This window comes from Boleophthalmus pectinirostris, unplaced genomic scaffold, assembly GCF_026225935.1.
Source record: "Boleophthalmus pectinirostris isolate CB_2022bp ecotype Guang Dong unplaced genomic scaffold, ASM2622593v1 HiC_scaffold_7, whole genome shotgun sequence".
Taxonomy (NCBI): Eukaryota; Metazoa; Chordata; class Actinopteri; order Gobiiformes; family Gobiidae; genus Boleophthalmus; species Boleophthalmus pectinirostris.
Window position 1 is genome coordinate 42,474,224 of NW_026571473.1, and position 18,261 is coordinate 42,492,484.

General features: G+C 43.5%; 2 protein-coding genes across 2 annotated transcripts in view; both read left to right on the forward strand.

Moving 5' to 3' along the window:
* The first annotated feature begins 1,755 nt into the window (after positions 1 to 1,755).
* On the forward strand, positions 1,756 to 17,247 carry LOC129412174 (cell surface glycoprotein 1-like). The gene is given in 4 exon segments (XM_055165303.1): positions 1,756 to 1,860; positions 14,826 to 15,688; positions 15,905 to 16,376; positions 16,378 to 17,247. Coding segments are annotated over 3 exon segments (2,181 nt in total). The 5' UTR covers positions 1,756 to 1,860; positions 14,826 to 14,849.
* Positions 17,174 to 18,261, forward strand: part of LOC129412093 (interferon-induced very large GTPase 1-like) — a 218,737-nt gene continuing 217,649 nt past the window's right edge. The window contains 1 exon segment of the mRNA XM_055165092.1: positions 17,174 to 17,205. The gene's annotated coding sequence lies outside the window, so the exon portion shown is untranslated.

An 18,261-nucleotide genomic window follows, 5' to 3' on the forward strand; every position in this document is an offset into this window, starting at 1 on the left:
CACGAGCTGAGGTCATGTGGATGTGTACACAGTCATTTAAAGTGACACAATAAAAACCCTTTAGTCAGACACAGTGTTTTGAGTCTGAATTTAAAGAGTCAGAGCAGAGGCCTGTGTCACATGTTCACACTGTTCCACAAACTCTGATCTTGTGTTGAGTCGAGACTCTGGGCTCCAGCAGGAGGACCACACACTGTACATGTCTCTGTTCAAACAGGACAGTGAAGGCGACACTCTCCCTTTAAGCTTTCTGTGTTTTAGTCACTGCTCATTTAACACTTTAATGTGTGTTACAGTTTATCAATGACACACTTCAGAAATAAAAAAGTCACAGTGGTGTATTCTGTCTCTAACACTGTGCAGTTTGGAGCTGAACTACTTGAGTAAAGTGTGTGATCAGTAGAACCCCAGGTAACAGCGCCCGAGCACGACACGACCCAAAAGTCCCAGCGTGAGTGCGTCTCTAGTACAACAGACGCTGGGACAGACAGACGCGCTGACGGGACGTCCCTGAGCAAATCCAGCGCCTCAGAAAAACTGTTGTGTGCTGTGTGTCCTGTGTGTTATATACATATATTATTTATCTGATACCTGATTGGAACATAAAGTCCGAGTCCAGATCGAGTCCAGTCACGTGATCAGCGCTGATTTCCCATCACGTGATCGGATCAGGACAAATCTAATTATACTGTAAATGTTGTTCAGCAGAATCCTCAGCACTGCAGCTCTGAAGGGAAAGACCCGTCTGAAGACAGCAGTTCATCATGATTAAAGCTCATCCCTAAATCCATGAAATGAATTAAAAATGAGGTGGAAATTGAATCTAAAAGGCATGTGGTGGGTCTCACTAAGGAGAAAACTTTGTCAGCATTAACCAGGACAAAAGTGTCGAGTGTTTCCTCTGGTCCAGACAAACACTCAGATGTGTTAAAAACAGAACTTTGACAAGATAAGATAAAATATCACATCTGCATAAACACAATAAGCACAATAATGTAACTACATTATTATGCAGACAATTATGCAGTCACTTTTGCTCAGAGGTCACTTGAGTGACCTTTTTTTGTACATTGTTATAGTTTTACAACATGATTGAGCCAACCTCCATAAATACTGTTTTTACTAGTACATAGTGCACAACCCATAGAAGATGTGCACAGCTGTAATAAACAAATCTATCGATTCATTCAAGAAGCGTTTGTCTGTGTGTCCTGTTTGTTTGTTTGTTTGTTTGTTTCATGCATAACTCTCCAACAGCTCATCTGACTGATGTCAAATTCAGAGAGTGTCATCCTAATGGGACGGGTGTGTGCAGCTCCAATTTTCATGTTTTTTGGGGCAAAAAAAGCCAAAGATCTGGTAAAATTAGAGATATATTTAAAATATAAACAACTTTTGGAATCTTCAGTTTGATCTGTCTCTAGCAGAGGTTGCTCATAGTGGTAGAACTCTTCATCACTTTGACGTCTTTGATGCACGTTGAAGTCACATGACACACATCACATGACACCACAGGAAGAAAAAAACAACAGGAGACAGAAAACTGAAATATTTGTGAAGAGAAAACAGATAAAAGTTTAACAGGAACACACAGCATCTCCTCAGTCAAATAAATAACATGTTAAGTTCCTCAGTTTATCGTTTGTTTAGTCACATTCTCTTCATGTCACCTTCTGCCGTCATCCACATGAAAAAACACCTCGTCATGTTTCCTTCTGAATCGTGGGAGGGGCTTTGACTTGTATAAAACAGCAGCCGCACCTGTTTTTCCTGTCACTCTCAGCTCTGTGCTTCACTTTTCTCATGGACAAACTTGAGTGGTGTTGATGAAGAAGAGCAGCTCGAGCTTCATTTAAACAGGTGAGACATTTAAAGTTTGTATAAAGTGAGTTGAGTTTGATGTTGTTCTATTACTGTTTTTACTGCACTAAAGTTAGAATAAAATACACAAACACTGAATGAGTCAGTGTGAGGAGGAGGGACGACTCGAGTCTGAATAAACCTGATCCTTTCTGTCCAAATGTGATTATTACAGGAAAGACACACACACTTTGATTTAATCCATTTCCTGGTTTCTCATTGTCCCTGAACAAACTAATTATTCTTTCTTTCTTTTCTTTTTTTTTTTTTAATAGTAATGTATTTTTTTAGCACATAAAATAAAATAAATACATATTTGTAATGAAGGCTGGTGGTGCTTTAGTTTTAAAACAATATTAAAGCCGCATGTGGTATTATAGGCTCTACCTACCAAAGCATGTATCCCACCCAGCGGTGAGGTACATGCCACCACAAACATCCACATTGTCCCTCCTCCCAAAATCAGCATTTAATAGTATAAGTGTTACTCTATTCATTCCAATGAGATCATTTTTGATGGTTGATGGTTGGAGATTGGTTTTATTGTTCAGTATGATGTGGGGAATGTGTTCATCAAATGTCAATGATCTATGACAAACTTTTTTTTATTGGCCCTTGGCCCTCGCCACTAAAGTTAGTGGCGAGGGGTATTGTTTTTCGTCGGTTTCTTATAATTCTTATTTTTATTTTTTTTTCCTTGCAAACGATCGCGATTTTGAGGGCCTAAACATCGACGAAAAGTCCCCAAACTGGGTATCAGATCGATCGATCGGCCCGGTGAAAAATTTCATAAAATGGGCATCGCGACTATGCCCAAAGCCCCCCACTCAACAGCGCCCCCTAGAAAATGCACATTTTCAGATGAATGGGAGTCTGAGAGGCAAATTCTGTCGTACGGTCACGAAATTCGGAACAGTGATAGAACTCATGGAGACAAGCGAAAAAGTCAATCATTGTGCACCCCTATGACGAACAGGAAGTCGGCCATATTGGATCAAACATTCGCCGCCGTTTTGACTTGGGTGTCTACAAAAAGATTCAAGTCCCCGGGGTTTGGTCCAAATGAGCTCATATTTGACATGTCACATCTAGAGACATGAACTCACTGAAATTTTCAACTTTTTTTGAGATACTTCTTACGGTTCGCCCGTAGCACGCTGGCGAATAACGCCTTCGTTTCCTGTTTTTTCGAAGGCCTGTCACGGCCACAGGCATTGTCCTAGAGAACTCAAATTCAAATCACAATTGCGTGATGCTGGTGTGAATGTAATGAAATATGAAATCTAATAAAAGTGAACTCTATAGCGCCCCCTAGCATAGACGTGAAACATCAACATTATTGGATTAGTACCAAATTCGGGGCATAAATTCTATGCTTGATTACAAGCAAAAAAGTTCATTATGGACATGATGCATTTTCCACCATTGGCCAGCAGGGGCGCAAAGACTCCCCCCAAAAATAGTTAAAAAATAATTACACACACAGGCTTAGTCCGATCGTGCTGAAATTTGAATCACTAATGCCTGATTTTGACCTGATTATAATACACTATAAAACATATGAAAATGTGAACTCTATAGCGCCCCCTAGCATAGACATGAAACGTCAACATTATCGGATTTGGACCAAATTCGGAAATTAAATTCTATGCATGATGACAAGCAAAAAAGTCTGTTACGGACATGATGCATTTTTCACGGTTTGCCAGTAGGGGCGCAAAGAATCCCCCAAAATATATTGTTAAAATTATTACAGGGACATGCTTAGTTCGATTGTGCTGAAATTTGAATCACTAATGCGGGATATTGGTCTGAATATAATAAACTATAAAACATATGAAAAGTGAACAGTATAGCGCCCCTACCTTAGACATGAAATGTCAACATTATCAAACTTGGACCAAAGTCGGGGGTTAAAGGTTGTATAGAGGATTTTCCAAGGAACGAGAAATCCAGCGACTGTTTGTCCTTTTTCAAATGTTGCGCATGCGTGAAACCACCCCCCCTCCCCTACAGCTCCCTACGTAGAAACGCCTCCTCCCACCTCCTCTTTACGCCAGAAACAGGTTTGTTTACAGCCGGTGCTGCACATGACTTGTAAACAACTAACTACAGTGTTGGTTGGGCAAGGCGGAGAAATGAGGAGCGGGTGTGCGGACATTTCGTTCGCGGACGAGAAGTGAGGAGCAGGGAGAAGAGCGGAGCAGGGAGAGGAGAGAGGAGAGGGGAGCGGTGCGCAGAGAAGTGAGGAGCAGGGGGAAGAGCGGAACGGGCAGCGGGGACAGGAGCAGGAAAGGGGTGCAGAGAAGGTTGCGCGGAGATTCCGTGCGAATGAACTAGCTCCAACACGCAGCAGCAAGCGGACTCTTTCTTTGCCTTGAAAATTACGTTTTCAGACATAGGATATCGCTTTCGTGTCCTGAAAAACGTTTGACTAACTCTTGGAAATAAAGTACGTTTTCATAATAAGCAGAAGTTTCCTGTCCAGGAGTAATTTGTGGACCAGTGGTTCAGTCTTTAGACCCTGCGTCTGCTTCAGTCGCGCCATCGCTGGAATGAATCTACAAGAATCACCTTAGTTTGGCTTCGCTGCTTTTCCCCTTGTCTTCTTCTTTCAGCGACCTCAAAAACAGACTTTCTTTTGCGGCGAACTGCTCCTGGATTCTTGTCGCTATTGCAACAAACTTTGTGCGAACTGCGAGGAAGATATAGGTCAAAAAAAGATGCTAAGATCTGTTGCGTTGGTGGAGTAAACAGCGTCTGTGCGTCTGTGGACTGCGTGACAGTCGTACGTAAACCATGTACCGGCGGCGCAGGCAAGTCAGTTACACTAGAAACGTAGGGAGTTTGATTGACAGCCTGTCAGCTCACAGATAACGAGGCAGTGTCGTTATCTATTGGCAAATGTTTAGCCCCCACCACGTCCAGAGTTGATGAATTTTTATTCTCTTTTTTTTGGTCATCATAATTACAAGGCTACTGCATCTCTATAATGCTATCATTGACAACTTGAAACAAAAAAAAATCCTCCATACAACCTTTAAATTCTATGCATGATTATAAGCAAAAATGTCTATTACAGTCATGGTGTATTTTTCACGGTTGGCCAGCAGGGGCACAGAGAATCCCCCAAAGAATATTTATAAAATTATTACAGGGACATGCTTAGTTCGATTGTGCTGAAATTTGAATCACTAATGCGGGATATTGGTCTGAATATAATAAACTATAAAACATATGAAAAGTGAACAGTATAGCGCCCCCTACCTTAAGGCCCGTTCAGACCAAAGCGTCAAAGCGTCCACTTTCTATGTAAAGTCTATGTGGACGCGCGACTAGAGCGTCCTGCGTTTTTGCGGCGCGTTTTCGGCGTCAGCGCGGCGCGAATCTGGCGTCGACGCGGCGCGTCTTGAGCGTTTTGGCGTCAGCGGCCAAGACGCGCGTCCAAAGCGTCAGCGTCAAGAAGTTGAAAATGCTGAACTTTTCACGTCAGACGCGCCGCGTCAACCAATCAGGGACGAGTATCCAGTGACACAGCGACGCTATTATCAGGAAGCAAGACCCGAGAACCAGAACGAGAACCACCAACATGAGCGGAGCATAAATATATACGCCACAATCACCGAGCCGATCGCGAGGACTACACCAGGACCAGACCAGGACTAAACCAGGACTCGACCGGGACTAAACAAGGACTAGACCGGGACCAAACCAGGACTAGACCGGGACTGATTCAGTGTCATTAGCGGAGTATAAATATATATACGCCCCAGTCGTCGACCCGATCTCCTCCGCTGATGTTTTTTATGTCATAAAAACATTCTCTCAGTCTGGTCTGATATTGTTTCGGGAAAAGACCGGGACCGGGCTTTTGTTTCCAGGGCAACGGACGCGCATCAAGTATTTTTGTCCCGTTTGTTCACGGCGTCAAAGACGCACGTGGGGGGCATCTAAACTCAAATGCAAATGCATCCAAATAGAGGCGTCAAGGCGTTTTTTGACGCTTTGGTGTGAACGCCCCTTTAGACATGAAATGTCAACATTATCGGATTTGTACCAAATTCGGAGATTAAATTCTATGCATGATGACAAGCAAAAAAGTCTATTACGGACATGATGCATTTTTCACGGTTTGCCAGTAGGGGCGCAAAGAATCCCCCAAAAATATTGTTAAAATTATTACAGGGACATGCTTAGTTCGATTGTGCTGAAATTTGAATCACTAATGCGGGATATTGGTCTGAATATAATAAACTATAAAACATATGAAAAGTGAACAGTATAGCGCCCCTACCTTAGACATGAAATGTCAACATTATCAAACTTGGACCAAAGTCGGGGGTTAAAGGTTGTATAGAGGATTTTCCAAGGAACGAGAAATCCAGCGACTGTTTGTCCTTTTTCAAATGTTGCGCATGCGTGAAACCACCCCCCTCCCCTACAGCTCCCTACGTAGAAACGCCTCCTCCCACCTCCTCTTTACGCCACAAACAGGTTTGTTTACAGCCGGTGAGCTGCACATGACTTGTAAACAACTAACTACAGTGTTGGTTAGACAAGGCGGAGAAGTGAGGAGCGGGGGGAGGGGGTGTGCGGACATTTCATTCGCGGACGAGAAGTGAGGAGCAGGGAGAAGAGCGGAGCAGGGAGAGGAGAGAGGAGAGAGGAGAGGGGAGCGGTGTGCGGAGATTCCGTGCCCGGAGAAGTGAGGAGCAGGGGGAAGAGCGGAACGGGCAGCGGGGAGAGGAGCAGGAAAGGGGTGCAGAGAAGAGTGCGCGGAGATTCCGTGCGAATGAACTAGCTCCAACACGCAGCAGCAAGCGGACTCTTTCTTTGCCTTGAAAATTACGTTTTCAGACATAGGATATCGCTTTCGTGTCCTGAAAAACGTTTGACTAGCTCTTGGAAATAAAGTAGGTTTTCATAATAAGCAGAAGTTTCCTGTCCAGGAGTAATTTGTGGACCAGTGGTTCAGTCTTTAGACCCTGCGTCTGCTTCAGTTGCGCCATCGCTGGAATGAATCTTCAAGAATCACCTTAGTTTGGCTTCGCTGCTTTTCCCCTTGTCTTCTTCTTTCAGCGACCTCAATAACGGACTTTCTTTTGCGGTGAACTGCTCCTGGATTCTTGTCGCTATTGCAACAAACTTTGTGCGAACTGCGAGGAAGATATAGGTAAAAAAAAAGCCGCTAAGAACTGTTGCGTTGGTGGAGTAAACAGCGTCTGTGCGTCTTGCGTCTGTGGACTGTGTGACAGTCGTACGTAAACCACGTACCGGCGGCGCAGGCAAGTCAGTTACACTAGAAACGTAGGGAGTTTGATTGACAGCCTGTCAGCTCACAGATAACGAGGCAGTGTCGTTATCTATTGGCAAATGTTTAGCCCCACCACATCCAGAGTTGATGAATTTTTATTCTCTTTTTTTTTGGTCATCATAATTACAAGGCTACTGCATCTCTATAATGCTATCATTGACAACTTGAAACAAAAAAAAATCCTCCATACAACCTTTAAATTCTATGCATGATTATAAGCAAAAATGTCTATTACAGTCATGGTGTATTTTTCACGGTTGGCCAGCAGGGGCACAGAGAATCCTCCAAAAAATATTGTAAAAATTATTATATGCACATGTTTTGTCCGATTGTGATGACATTTCTATCAGTTATACACTGCATGACCCTTATTCCATTGATATGTCAAATACTGTTATCAGGGATACAGCGCCACCTATATGAATGCACACAATTTATTATTGTGTGACATAAAATTAGTTTTACATTCATTTGTAAAACTTTGCCAAAACATTCACTGACGCACTCCTCATCATAAAAGTCAGTAAGACCTATGCCCTAGTTTTACACTTTGGCCTCTAGAATAATTTCACTTCTGAGAAATTTAAAGGCACACTATGTAACTTTTCTGGTGGAGGATGTGTTTTCATGCACTTAGTCTTAGGGTGTTTTCACACCGACAGTATTTGTTGCACCAAACGGTCCATTCGAACCAAAAGTGGTTAGTTCGGTTCGTTTGCGTTGGTGTGAAAGCGTCAATCGGACTCGGACCCGAACCAAATCAAGTGAACCGAGACCGCAAAAAAGAGGTGGTCTCGGTTCGCTTGAATCCGCACCAAATGACCAACTTTGGTGCGGTTCCTCTGGTGTGAACGCGAACCCGGGTCCAAACCATAGACAGTATGGACAAACGGACTATTCGAAATGCATCATGGGAGGGACACGCGTCTCCTCTGCCTGAAATGACGCTGTACGACTCCAGCGCAGTAACAGATTGTTGTCCAGACGCAGCCGCGATTCATTTTCGAATTATTTTACCAACAATGGCCAATACAGAGAATGTAACACACGAAGATCAGAGCAAGAACCAGTGTGCGAACGTGTGGCTCCAGAGTGAGTCAAAATTGGGGGTGCGTACTTCTGTTCGGGACCTACACGCACAGAGACGACCCGGTGTCCCCCGTGATCACACAGCAACCAACATTTGTTATTTTAGGCTTTAATTAATCAAATAATTTCATGGCAATAGGCAATCGCCCATTCAATTGATACAACTTAAAAAAAGTCCCTGTTTTTAGCCTAGTGTGAGAAATACAGTCGGACTAGATCCAAACCAGAGTCCCGAACCAGCGGGAGCAGCTCTGGTTCAGGCCGGACTCAGAGGAGCTGGAGCGGGGAGCCTCGACCTGAGGAAGCGCTTTCCCCGGGAAGAACCAAATGCGCGGAGAACGGACGCTCAGAACAACATAGAACAAACCAAACTGGACTAACGCTTCTGTCCGGATGCTGCACCACCTCGGAACCAGCCGCGGTTCTTGAGCGCGCGGAGAACCGGAGAAGCGCGCCCGGACCTGTAGTCCACAGCGCATTCTTGCTTTTCCCACACGGAAACAGAAAAAGTACCCGCTCGGACTCAGTCCATCAAGCACTGGTTTTGCTCGCCACCGTTTGGAACCAGCACATGGAGGACAGAGCCTCCGGACCATCTGACCAACGAACTTGTAACAGAAGACCAAGGACCAGACCCCAGCCCCGTCCTGAGGAGCTGTTGGCTGCTGCTGTTACCCGAACTCTGGGCTGATGCGGTGAGTTTTGTACAAAGTTCTACATGCTGCTGTTTTAGTTCATGGTGATAATTTGAGATGAGGACGGCCCGTGGTTTTAACAGGAACATCGGTGTTGATAACTGGAGTATCGCTGTTTTACCGGGGAAACGGAGACACGTGAATCGAATCAGTTTTGGTTTGTTTGCCGGTGTGAACGCGGACCACACTGGAGTGTATTTGCTACATAATAACAATTTTATTGCCTGGTGCGGACCAAATAATCGAACTAGCGGTGTGAAAACGACCTTAGTGTGACAGTGCTCTTGACCATTAAAGTCACGTGACCTGTGGCTTAGTGTTTACAGTTTGTCTCTAGAATCATTCACTTTATCCTATTTTAAAGGTACACTATGTCATTTTTCTGGTGGACGAGCTGTTGGCCTCGGGAGCTGTCGGGAAGAGAGAGCGGTGTGTCGGGGCGGTCGCGAGTCCCCGGCGGTCGCGTGGGGGGGCGGTGCGTGCCCGGGGCGAGGGCCACCATCGCCGCGCGCGGCTTTAATTATTATTATTTTTTAAATCTCAGTTAACCTAAACCCATGTGTTTCTATGACAAATGTTGGATGTTGCCATGGCAACAGGGTTGCAAATACAAATATTCATTGGCTTTTTTGTTCAGTGTTGTACGAAGGATGTTTGTGCCAAATTCAAATTATCTACAACAACCTACATTTTTGACTCCATTCACATTTTAAAGGGGGCTCCATAGAGCAGTTTTATGGCGTAGCAGTTGTTGGCAGCATGTTGTTGGTAATGTCAACATTTTCACCCATTATTTTTCTCCTAAACCATAAAAGCTGGAGTCATGTGACTGTGTCCCATTGTGCCCCAACACAAATAAGCCCCTGTTATTGTCTTCTATGAATTTTCTTCAAATAAAAATATCAAGAGAGAGCCATTTCGTTAGATAGCTCCTTGATTTGCATGTCATTACATTCAGTTTGCGATTCTGCACAAACACTTTTCCCCAAACAAAAAATGTGTTGTAGATTTTTTTTTTTTTCCAAAAAAAAATTGCAATTTTGTTGAAAATTCACTATGACCACATCCAAATTTATAAGTAGATAACTAGAGCATAGCCCGTAGAAGACTTACGGATTCCAAGTGTATCCTCGTTCGCCAGATGGTTGGTCAGATTGGTCCAAAGGCTCCATCTTCCATGTGCTGGTTCCAGACGGGCGGAGTCAAACCAGTCCACAGTGGACTGGGTCCAAGCAGTTTCGTGTCATCATCTGTGCACTGGATCCATGCAGCAAAATGGAGAATGTGCTGTGGGCTGCAGATCCGGGCGGGCTGCTCCAGTCCTCTGTGCTCGAGAACTGCGGCTGGTTCTGAGGTGGTGCAGCTTCCAGACGGACAGAAGTGTGAATCCGGTTTGGTTCATTATATGTTGTTCTATGCGACCGTTCTCCGTGCACTTGCTCTGATCTTTGAACACTTAAGAGTCTCAGAGCGAGTGTTTCTACTGTAGACAGGAAACAGCTGAAGCACTGATGTGTCAGAGTCTGACCCAAACCTGTCGGACTTTGGTCAGGTTTCCATGCTCTACTTATACTGTGCATATTCAGGATGCTGTCCATGGTCTAAATGCAGCAGATAGATAGGCAGGTAGGTAGGAATCACCCTGGTCCTCTCTGGCAAACTACAACTCTGATAAGAAACTATTGCATTAATATAATTGATGTCAGAAAAGCATAATGTTTGAAAAAATAGTAAAGTGCCCCCAGCCTCCTGCCAAACTTTGACAAGACCAAGGACCTGGTGAAGACTTGAGGAGGAAGAAGACACCAGTGGAGCCCATCACCATCAGGACCTGAGGTGGAAATAGTGACTGATACAAGGACCTGAGTGTCCAGGTGAACGACAGACTGGACTGGAAGGACAAGAAGAGCAGGAGGAGACTCGACTTCCTGAGAAAGCTCAGGTCTTTCACTGTGCAGAAGGTTCTGGAGATGTTCTCCAGTGTGTGGAGGCTCCTGGACTTGTCTGTGGTCTGTGGGGAGCAGATCCAGGAAAAGGGACATTGGGATCGACAAACTGATCTGTAAAGCTGCTCACGTGATCGACTGTGAGCTGGAGACATTTGTCACAGTGAGGGACAGATAATACTCCCTACAACTGTACAACAACTCATCTGTATGTAACAGATAATACTCCCTACAACTGTACAACAACTCATCTGTATGTAACAGATAATACTCCCTACAACTGTACAACAACTCATCTGTATGTAACAGATAATACTCCCTACAACTGTACAACAACTCATCTCTATGTAACAGATAATACTCCCTACAACTGCACAACAACTCATCTCTATGTAACAGATAATACTCCCTACAACTGTACAACAACTCATCTCTATGTAACAGATAATACTCCCTACAACTGTACAACAACTCATCTCTATGTAACAGATAATACTCCCTACAACTGTACAACAACTCATCTCTATGTAACAGATAATACTCCCTACAACTGTACAACAACTCATCTCTATGTAACAGATAATACTCCCTACAACTGTACAACAACTCATCTCTATGTAACAGATAATACTCCCTACAACTGTACAACAACTCATCTCTATGTAACAGATAATACTCCCTACAACTGTACAACAACTCATCTCTATGTAACAGATAATACTCCCTACAACTGTACAACAACTCATCTCTATGTAACAGATAATACTCCCTACAACTGTACAACAACTCATCTCTATGTAACAGATAATACTCCCTACAACTGTAACAACTCATCTGTATGTAACAGATAATACTCCCTACAACTGTACAACAACTCATCTCTATGTAACAGATAATACTCCCTACAACTGTACAACAACTCATCTCTATGTAACAGATAATACTCCCTACAACTGTACAACAACTCATCTCTATGTAACAGATAATACTCCCTACAACTGTACAACAACTCATCTCTATGTAACAGATAATACTCCCTACAACTGTACAACAACTCATCTCTATGTAACAGATAATACTCCCTACAACTGTACAACTCATCTCTATGTAACAGATAATACTCCCTACAACTGTACAACAACTCATCTCTATGTAACAGATAATACTCCCTACAACTGTACAACAACTCATCTCTATGTAACAGATAATACTCCCTACAACTGCACAACAACTCATCTCTATGTAACAGATAATACTCCCTACAACTGTACAACAACTCATCTGTATGTAACAGATAATACTCCCTACAACTGTACAACAACTCATCTCTATGTAACAGATAACCTTATGTCCTGTCAATCATCATATCATTTTTGCACAGTTTTCCTGTGACCTTTTGTATAAAGCTGTGATTTTATATTTTATTATTTTTCTATTATAAATTCTATTATAAATTCTATTATAAATAAATCTATTATAAATTCTATTCTATTATTCTATTCTATTATAAATTATTATTGTACATTTATATTTATATAATTATGTTTTATTTCACATGTGTCTCTTGCTCTTTTTTTGCTGCTTATTCAGAAATATTTTACCATTTATATTTTTGCTCTTTGTTATTATATTTATTGTGATGTGTGAGCTACTGTATCCAAACAATTTCCCTGTGGATCAATAAAGTTTGTCTAAGTCTCCAAGTCTAAATCTAATTGTATAAATATCTCAGTCAGTTCAGCATCTTATCTTCTTATCAATCAGGGTTTCGTTCTGATTTCTCTACCACAACAGCTTTAGTAAAATTTACCTCCTCCTTTGACCAAAACCAGTGTATGGGTGCTATATTTCTGAACCTTTCAAAGGCTTTTGATTTGGTTGACCAGTTCCCACTGTTGGACAAACTCATATCTACAGGTCTAAACAGAAATTCTCTTTTATGGTTCAAGGTTTACCTACATGTAACAGATGTCAGCTTGTTGTATTCAAAGATGCACAAGGTAGTTCATGTATCATGGAAAAATGTACCACAGGGTTCTACCCTTGGTGTCTTGTTATTTTATATTTTTCTTTTATTATATTTAGGGCTGTGCAAAAATTTAAAAAAATTAATCGCGATTAATCCCATGAGTTCAAGCAATTAATCACGATTAATTGCATGTTATGCGCAAAACCAATGAATGAATTAAAAAGTAGAGTATGTCGCTCTTTTATTGGAAATGTAAATGAAACAGCCAAACATTTGTTGTGTAAACAGAACATTTCTTTCACAGTTGAACCTCAGAGTCTTCAAGGTTTTCACTGAAGGCTCCAGAAAAAATATTGAATGGACGTTTGTACGACTAATATATTTATTGAATATTTTTTATGCTGTGAGTAATGAACACGACACTAGTAATAATTTCTAGATCAGTGTTATAAACTTGGACTGATATTTCTTAGGAAACAAAGGGTTAATATAATGAAATGGAAATGGACCAATCACATTTTTTCTTCCAATGGTATCTGGGTAAATCAGTGACTCCAGCACTGAACTAAACAAACAAGCTCAGCTCAGAGCCCACGGCCGGATAAGTATTTAGCACTAATAAAAATTCACCTCAATATTTTGTCATGTAGCCTTGGTTGGCAATGACAGAGGTCAAACATTTCCTGTAGGTCTTCACCAGGTTTTCACACACTGTTGATGGTGTTTTGGCCCATTCTTCCATGCAGATCTTCTCCAGATCTGTGATGCTTTGGGGCTGTCGCTGGGCAACACAGACTCTCCAAAGATTTTCTATAGGGCTGAGATCTGGAGACTTGCTCGGCCACTCCAGGACCTTGAAATGTTTCTTATGAAGCCACTCCTTGGTTGCCCAGGCAGTGTGTTTGGGATCACTGTTATGCTGAAAGATCCAGCCACGTATCATCTCTTTGCTCAAAATCTCACGATACATGGGCCCGTTCATTGTCTCCTCAATACATATCAGTCGTCCTGGTCCCTGTGCAGAAAAACAGCCCCAACGCATGATGTTTCCACCCCCATGCGTCACAGTGATTATGGTGTTGTTGGGATGCAACTCAGCATTCTTCTCCCTCCAAACACAGTGAGTGGCATTTATACCTAAAGTTCTATTTTGGTCTCATATGACCACATGACATTCTCCCAGTCCTCCTGTGGATCATCCAGATGGTCCTTGGCAAACTTTAGACGGGCCTGGACATGTGCCAGCTTAAGCAAGGGAACCTTTCGGGCACTGCAGGATTTTAATCCATGACGACATAGTGTGTTAGTAATAGTAACCTTTGAGACTGTGGTCCTAGCTCTCTTCAGGCAATGACCAGTTCCCTCCGTGTAGTTCTGGGATGATTCCTCGCGATTCCTCTCAAGATCATTTGTACCCCACAAGGTGAGATTTTGCAGGGAGCCCCAGGTCGAGGGAGATTGTCAGTCATGTTATGTTTCTTGCATTTTCTAATAATTTCTCCAACAGTTTAAACATAGGGAATGAGTGGAGGATAGATGAGGTTCTTAAAGAAAAAGTAACAGGTCTGTGAGAGCCAGAATTCTAGCTTTTTTATTAGTGCTAAATACCCCCCTTTCTATAATTGCTTAATATTTTTTGCCCCACTGTATGTGTATGTATGTTTTATCTTGTTTTATGTGTTGTTGTGGGACTACGTGTTTGTAAAAATGATGTTTTATGTTCTTGCTCCCCCTTGAAAACAAAATGCTACATCTCAAGGAGCTTTCCATGAATATGGAATAATTAATAATAATTATGAATTATTTCCTCACTCGGACTTTGTCTTTGACTTGGGTCAAATTGAACAAAAGCCTGAAATATGGGCCCATAGGACAAAGTGGGATCAGTGACCCTCATGTTGTTTCCTGCTCTGACTCCAGATAAACAGTTGAAGTCTTTTTTTGTCTTTCAGATAATCCACACTGAGCCTCTTACGATGGAAGGTTGGACCAAAGACGAGGTTCGAGAATGGCTCATTTCAGACGTCAAAGTCAGTCCGACTGACGCCCAAAGGTTTTTTGATGAGGACGTGTCTGGGGAGCACTTAGTGGAATTTACCAAAAGGGAGATTCTGGACATGGACATAAAACACGGCCCAGCGGTGAAAATCACAAAGCGTCTAAAACAGTGGAAGGAGCAGAGCCGGACTCAGCCCCAGTGTCCTGCGTATGTGCTCTCCTGGACAAAGGAGCAGGTGAAGCTGTGGTTACTGCAGCACCTGAAGATCGATGACAAATACGCCCAGCGGCTGCTGGAAGAGGACGTGTCAGGAGACTGTCTGGTTTACTTTGAGACGCAGGACTTTAAGGATCTGGACTTTAAACAAGGTCCAACAGTGAAGATCCTGAGAGAACTCAGACGACTGGAAGACAAAGCAGAACCAGAGCCACAACTAGAGCCTGAAGAGCCACAAGAAGAGCCACAAGAGCCACAACCAGAGCCACAAGATCCACAAACAGACCCAAAAGAGCCACAACCAGAGCCACAAGAGCCGCAACGAGAACCACATGAGCCACAACCAGAGACAAAACCAGAGACACAACCAGAGCCACAAGAGCCACAACCAGAGGCACAACCAGAGTCACAAGAGCCACAAGAGCCACAAGAGCCACAAACAGACCCAAAAGAGCCACAACCAGAGGCACACACAGAGCCACAAGAAGAGCCACAAGAGCCACAACTAGAGCCACAACTAGAGCCACAACCAAAGTCACAACCAGAGCCACAAGAGCCACAAGAGCCACAACCAGAGCCACAACCAGAGCCACAACCAGAGTCACAAGAGCCACAAGAGCCACAACTAGAGCCACAACCAGAGCCACAAGAGCCACAAGAGCCACAACCAGAGCCACAAGAGCCACAAGAGCCACAACCAGAGCCACAACCAGAGCCACAAGAGCCACAAGAGCCACAAACAGAGCCACAAGAAGAGCCACAAGAGCCACAACCAGAGCCACAACCAGAGTCACAAGAGCCACAAACAGACCCACAAACAGAGCCACAACCAGAGCCACAAGAGCCAAAAGAGCCACAACCAAAGCCACAACCAGAGCCACAAGAGCCACAACCAGAGCCACAACCAGAGTCACAACCAGAGCCACAAGAGCCACAACCAGAGCCACAACTAGAGTCACAAGAGCCACAACCAGAGCCACAACCAGAGCCACAACCAGAGCCACAAGAGCCAAAAGAGCCACAACCAAAGCCACAACTAGAGCCACAAGAGCCACAACCAGAGCCACAACCAGAGTCACAACCAGAGCCACAAGAGCCAAAAGAGCCACAACCAGAGTCACAACCAGAGCCACAAGAGCCAAAAGAGCCACAACCAAAGCCACAACCAGAGCCGCAACCAAAGCCACAACAAGAGCCACAACCAGAGTCAAATGAGCCACAACCAGAGCCACAACCAGAGCCACAACCAAAGCCACAACCAGAGCCACAGTCAAAGCCACAAGAGCCACAACCAGAGCCAAATGAGTTCACAACCAGAGCCACAACCAAAGTCACAAGAGCTACAACCAGAACTAGAAGAGCCACAACCAGAGCCACAACCAGAGCCAAAACCAGAGCCACAAGAGCCACAACCAGAGCCACAACCAGAGCCACAACTAGAGTCACAAGAGCCACAACTAGAGTCACAAGAGCCACAAACAGACCCACAAACAGAGCCACAAGAGCCACAACCAGAGCCACAACCAGAGCCACAACCAGAGTCACAAGAGCCAAAAGAGCCACAACCAAAGCCACAACCAGAGCCGCAACCAAAGCCACAACAAGAGCCACAACCAGAGTCAAATGAGCCACAACCAGAGCCACAACCAGAGCCTCAACCAAAGCCACAACCAGAGCCACAGCCAAAGCCACAAGAGCCACAACCAGAGCCAAATGAGTCACAACCAGAGCCACAACCAAAGTCACAAGAGCTACAACCAGAACTAGAAGAGCCACAACCAGAGCCACAACCAGAGCCAAAACCAGAGCCACAAGAGCCACAACCAGAGCCACAAGAGCCACAACCAGAGCCACAACCAGAGCCACAACCAGAGCCACAGCCAGAGCCACAACCAGAGCCAAAACTAGAGCCGCAACCAGAGCCACAAGAGCCACAGCCAGAGCCAAAACCAAAGCCAAAACTAGAAATACAACCAGAGCCACAACCAGAGCCACAGCCAGAGCCACAACCAGAGCCAAAACTAGAGTCGCAACCAGAACTAGAAGAGCCACAACCAGAGCCACAGAAGAAACCACCCTCAAAACCGTCATCTTCAAGTAGAAGGACAACAGCAGAGGTGAGGCACAGAGTGGACGACTATAGTCAGGGCTGCAACTAGTTACTCCATTAATCACAAGTAGTTGATTATTTAAATACTCAACTAATTTAATAATGGAATAATCGTTAACTGCTGTATTAACAAATTCAAACCAGGCCATGTGTCGAGAGGAGATTTTTTTAAGGATGTGAATGACGTGAACCTGTGATTTTGATAGAAAACTGCACCAGGATGTCCTGAAGGGGCTTCACTTCAGCTTCATCCGGGTAAAATTTAATTAAATTCTCATATTCATGGCCTTTTGCGTTTTAAAGAAAATACCAAATGGTCGTTAGTCGCAGCCCTAGCTATAGTTAACAATACAGTTACTTAAAGAAAGTAAATTATAATTACAGTCCCAAGCAGCATTGAACAGTCCTCACGGTCCTGCTGCCACTCCCTCAGAATGGCCCTGATGTGCCACTTGTGTTTCTGTTATTATGGTTTTGAGCTTTACTTTTCAGTAAACGCACATTGGAAGCACTGACGTGTTTCATCGCCATAGCAACACTGTGCAAAATACAACTTTGACCCGGGACTTTTTTGACGGGGACGACTTGAAGAGCCACTGTGCCAAATTTCAGGTTGTTTGATTACTTTGAAACTTTTTGGATACAATTTTGATATTTGTCATGACTATAATATGGGCAGCTTCACACATCACCATGACAACCCAGTGAAAAACACCACATGGTTCCAATTTACTTTTTTGATGGAGATGACATGAAGTCATTGTGTCAAATTACACATTATTAAATGTTAATTTTTTCTCATTAATGGGAAATTACAGGATCACTCCCATTAGAAGAAAACTTTCACTTTTGCATAGAACCATGGCAACATGATTAAAAATACAAAATGGTTTTCAATGGCTACATTTTCAGTCCTTCATACAAATGTATTTCTTATTTCATAGGGGGCGGTGTAGAGCCCATTTTTTTCTTTCACCGTGAGTTGGTTTCCGTAATAAAACCTTATAGCAGATTCAAATTGGAGCCCAATCGGACTTTGTATGTGCGAACAGGGGCAAAAATT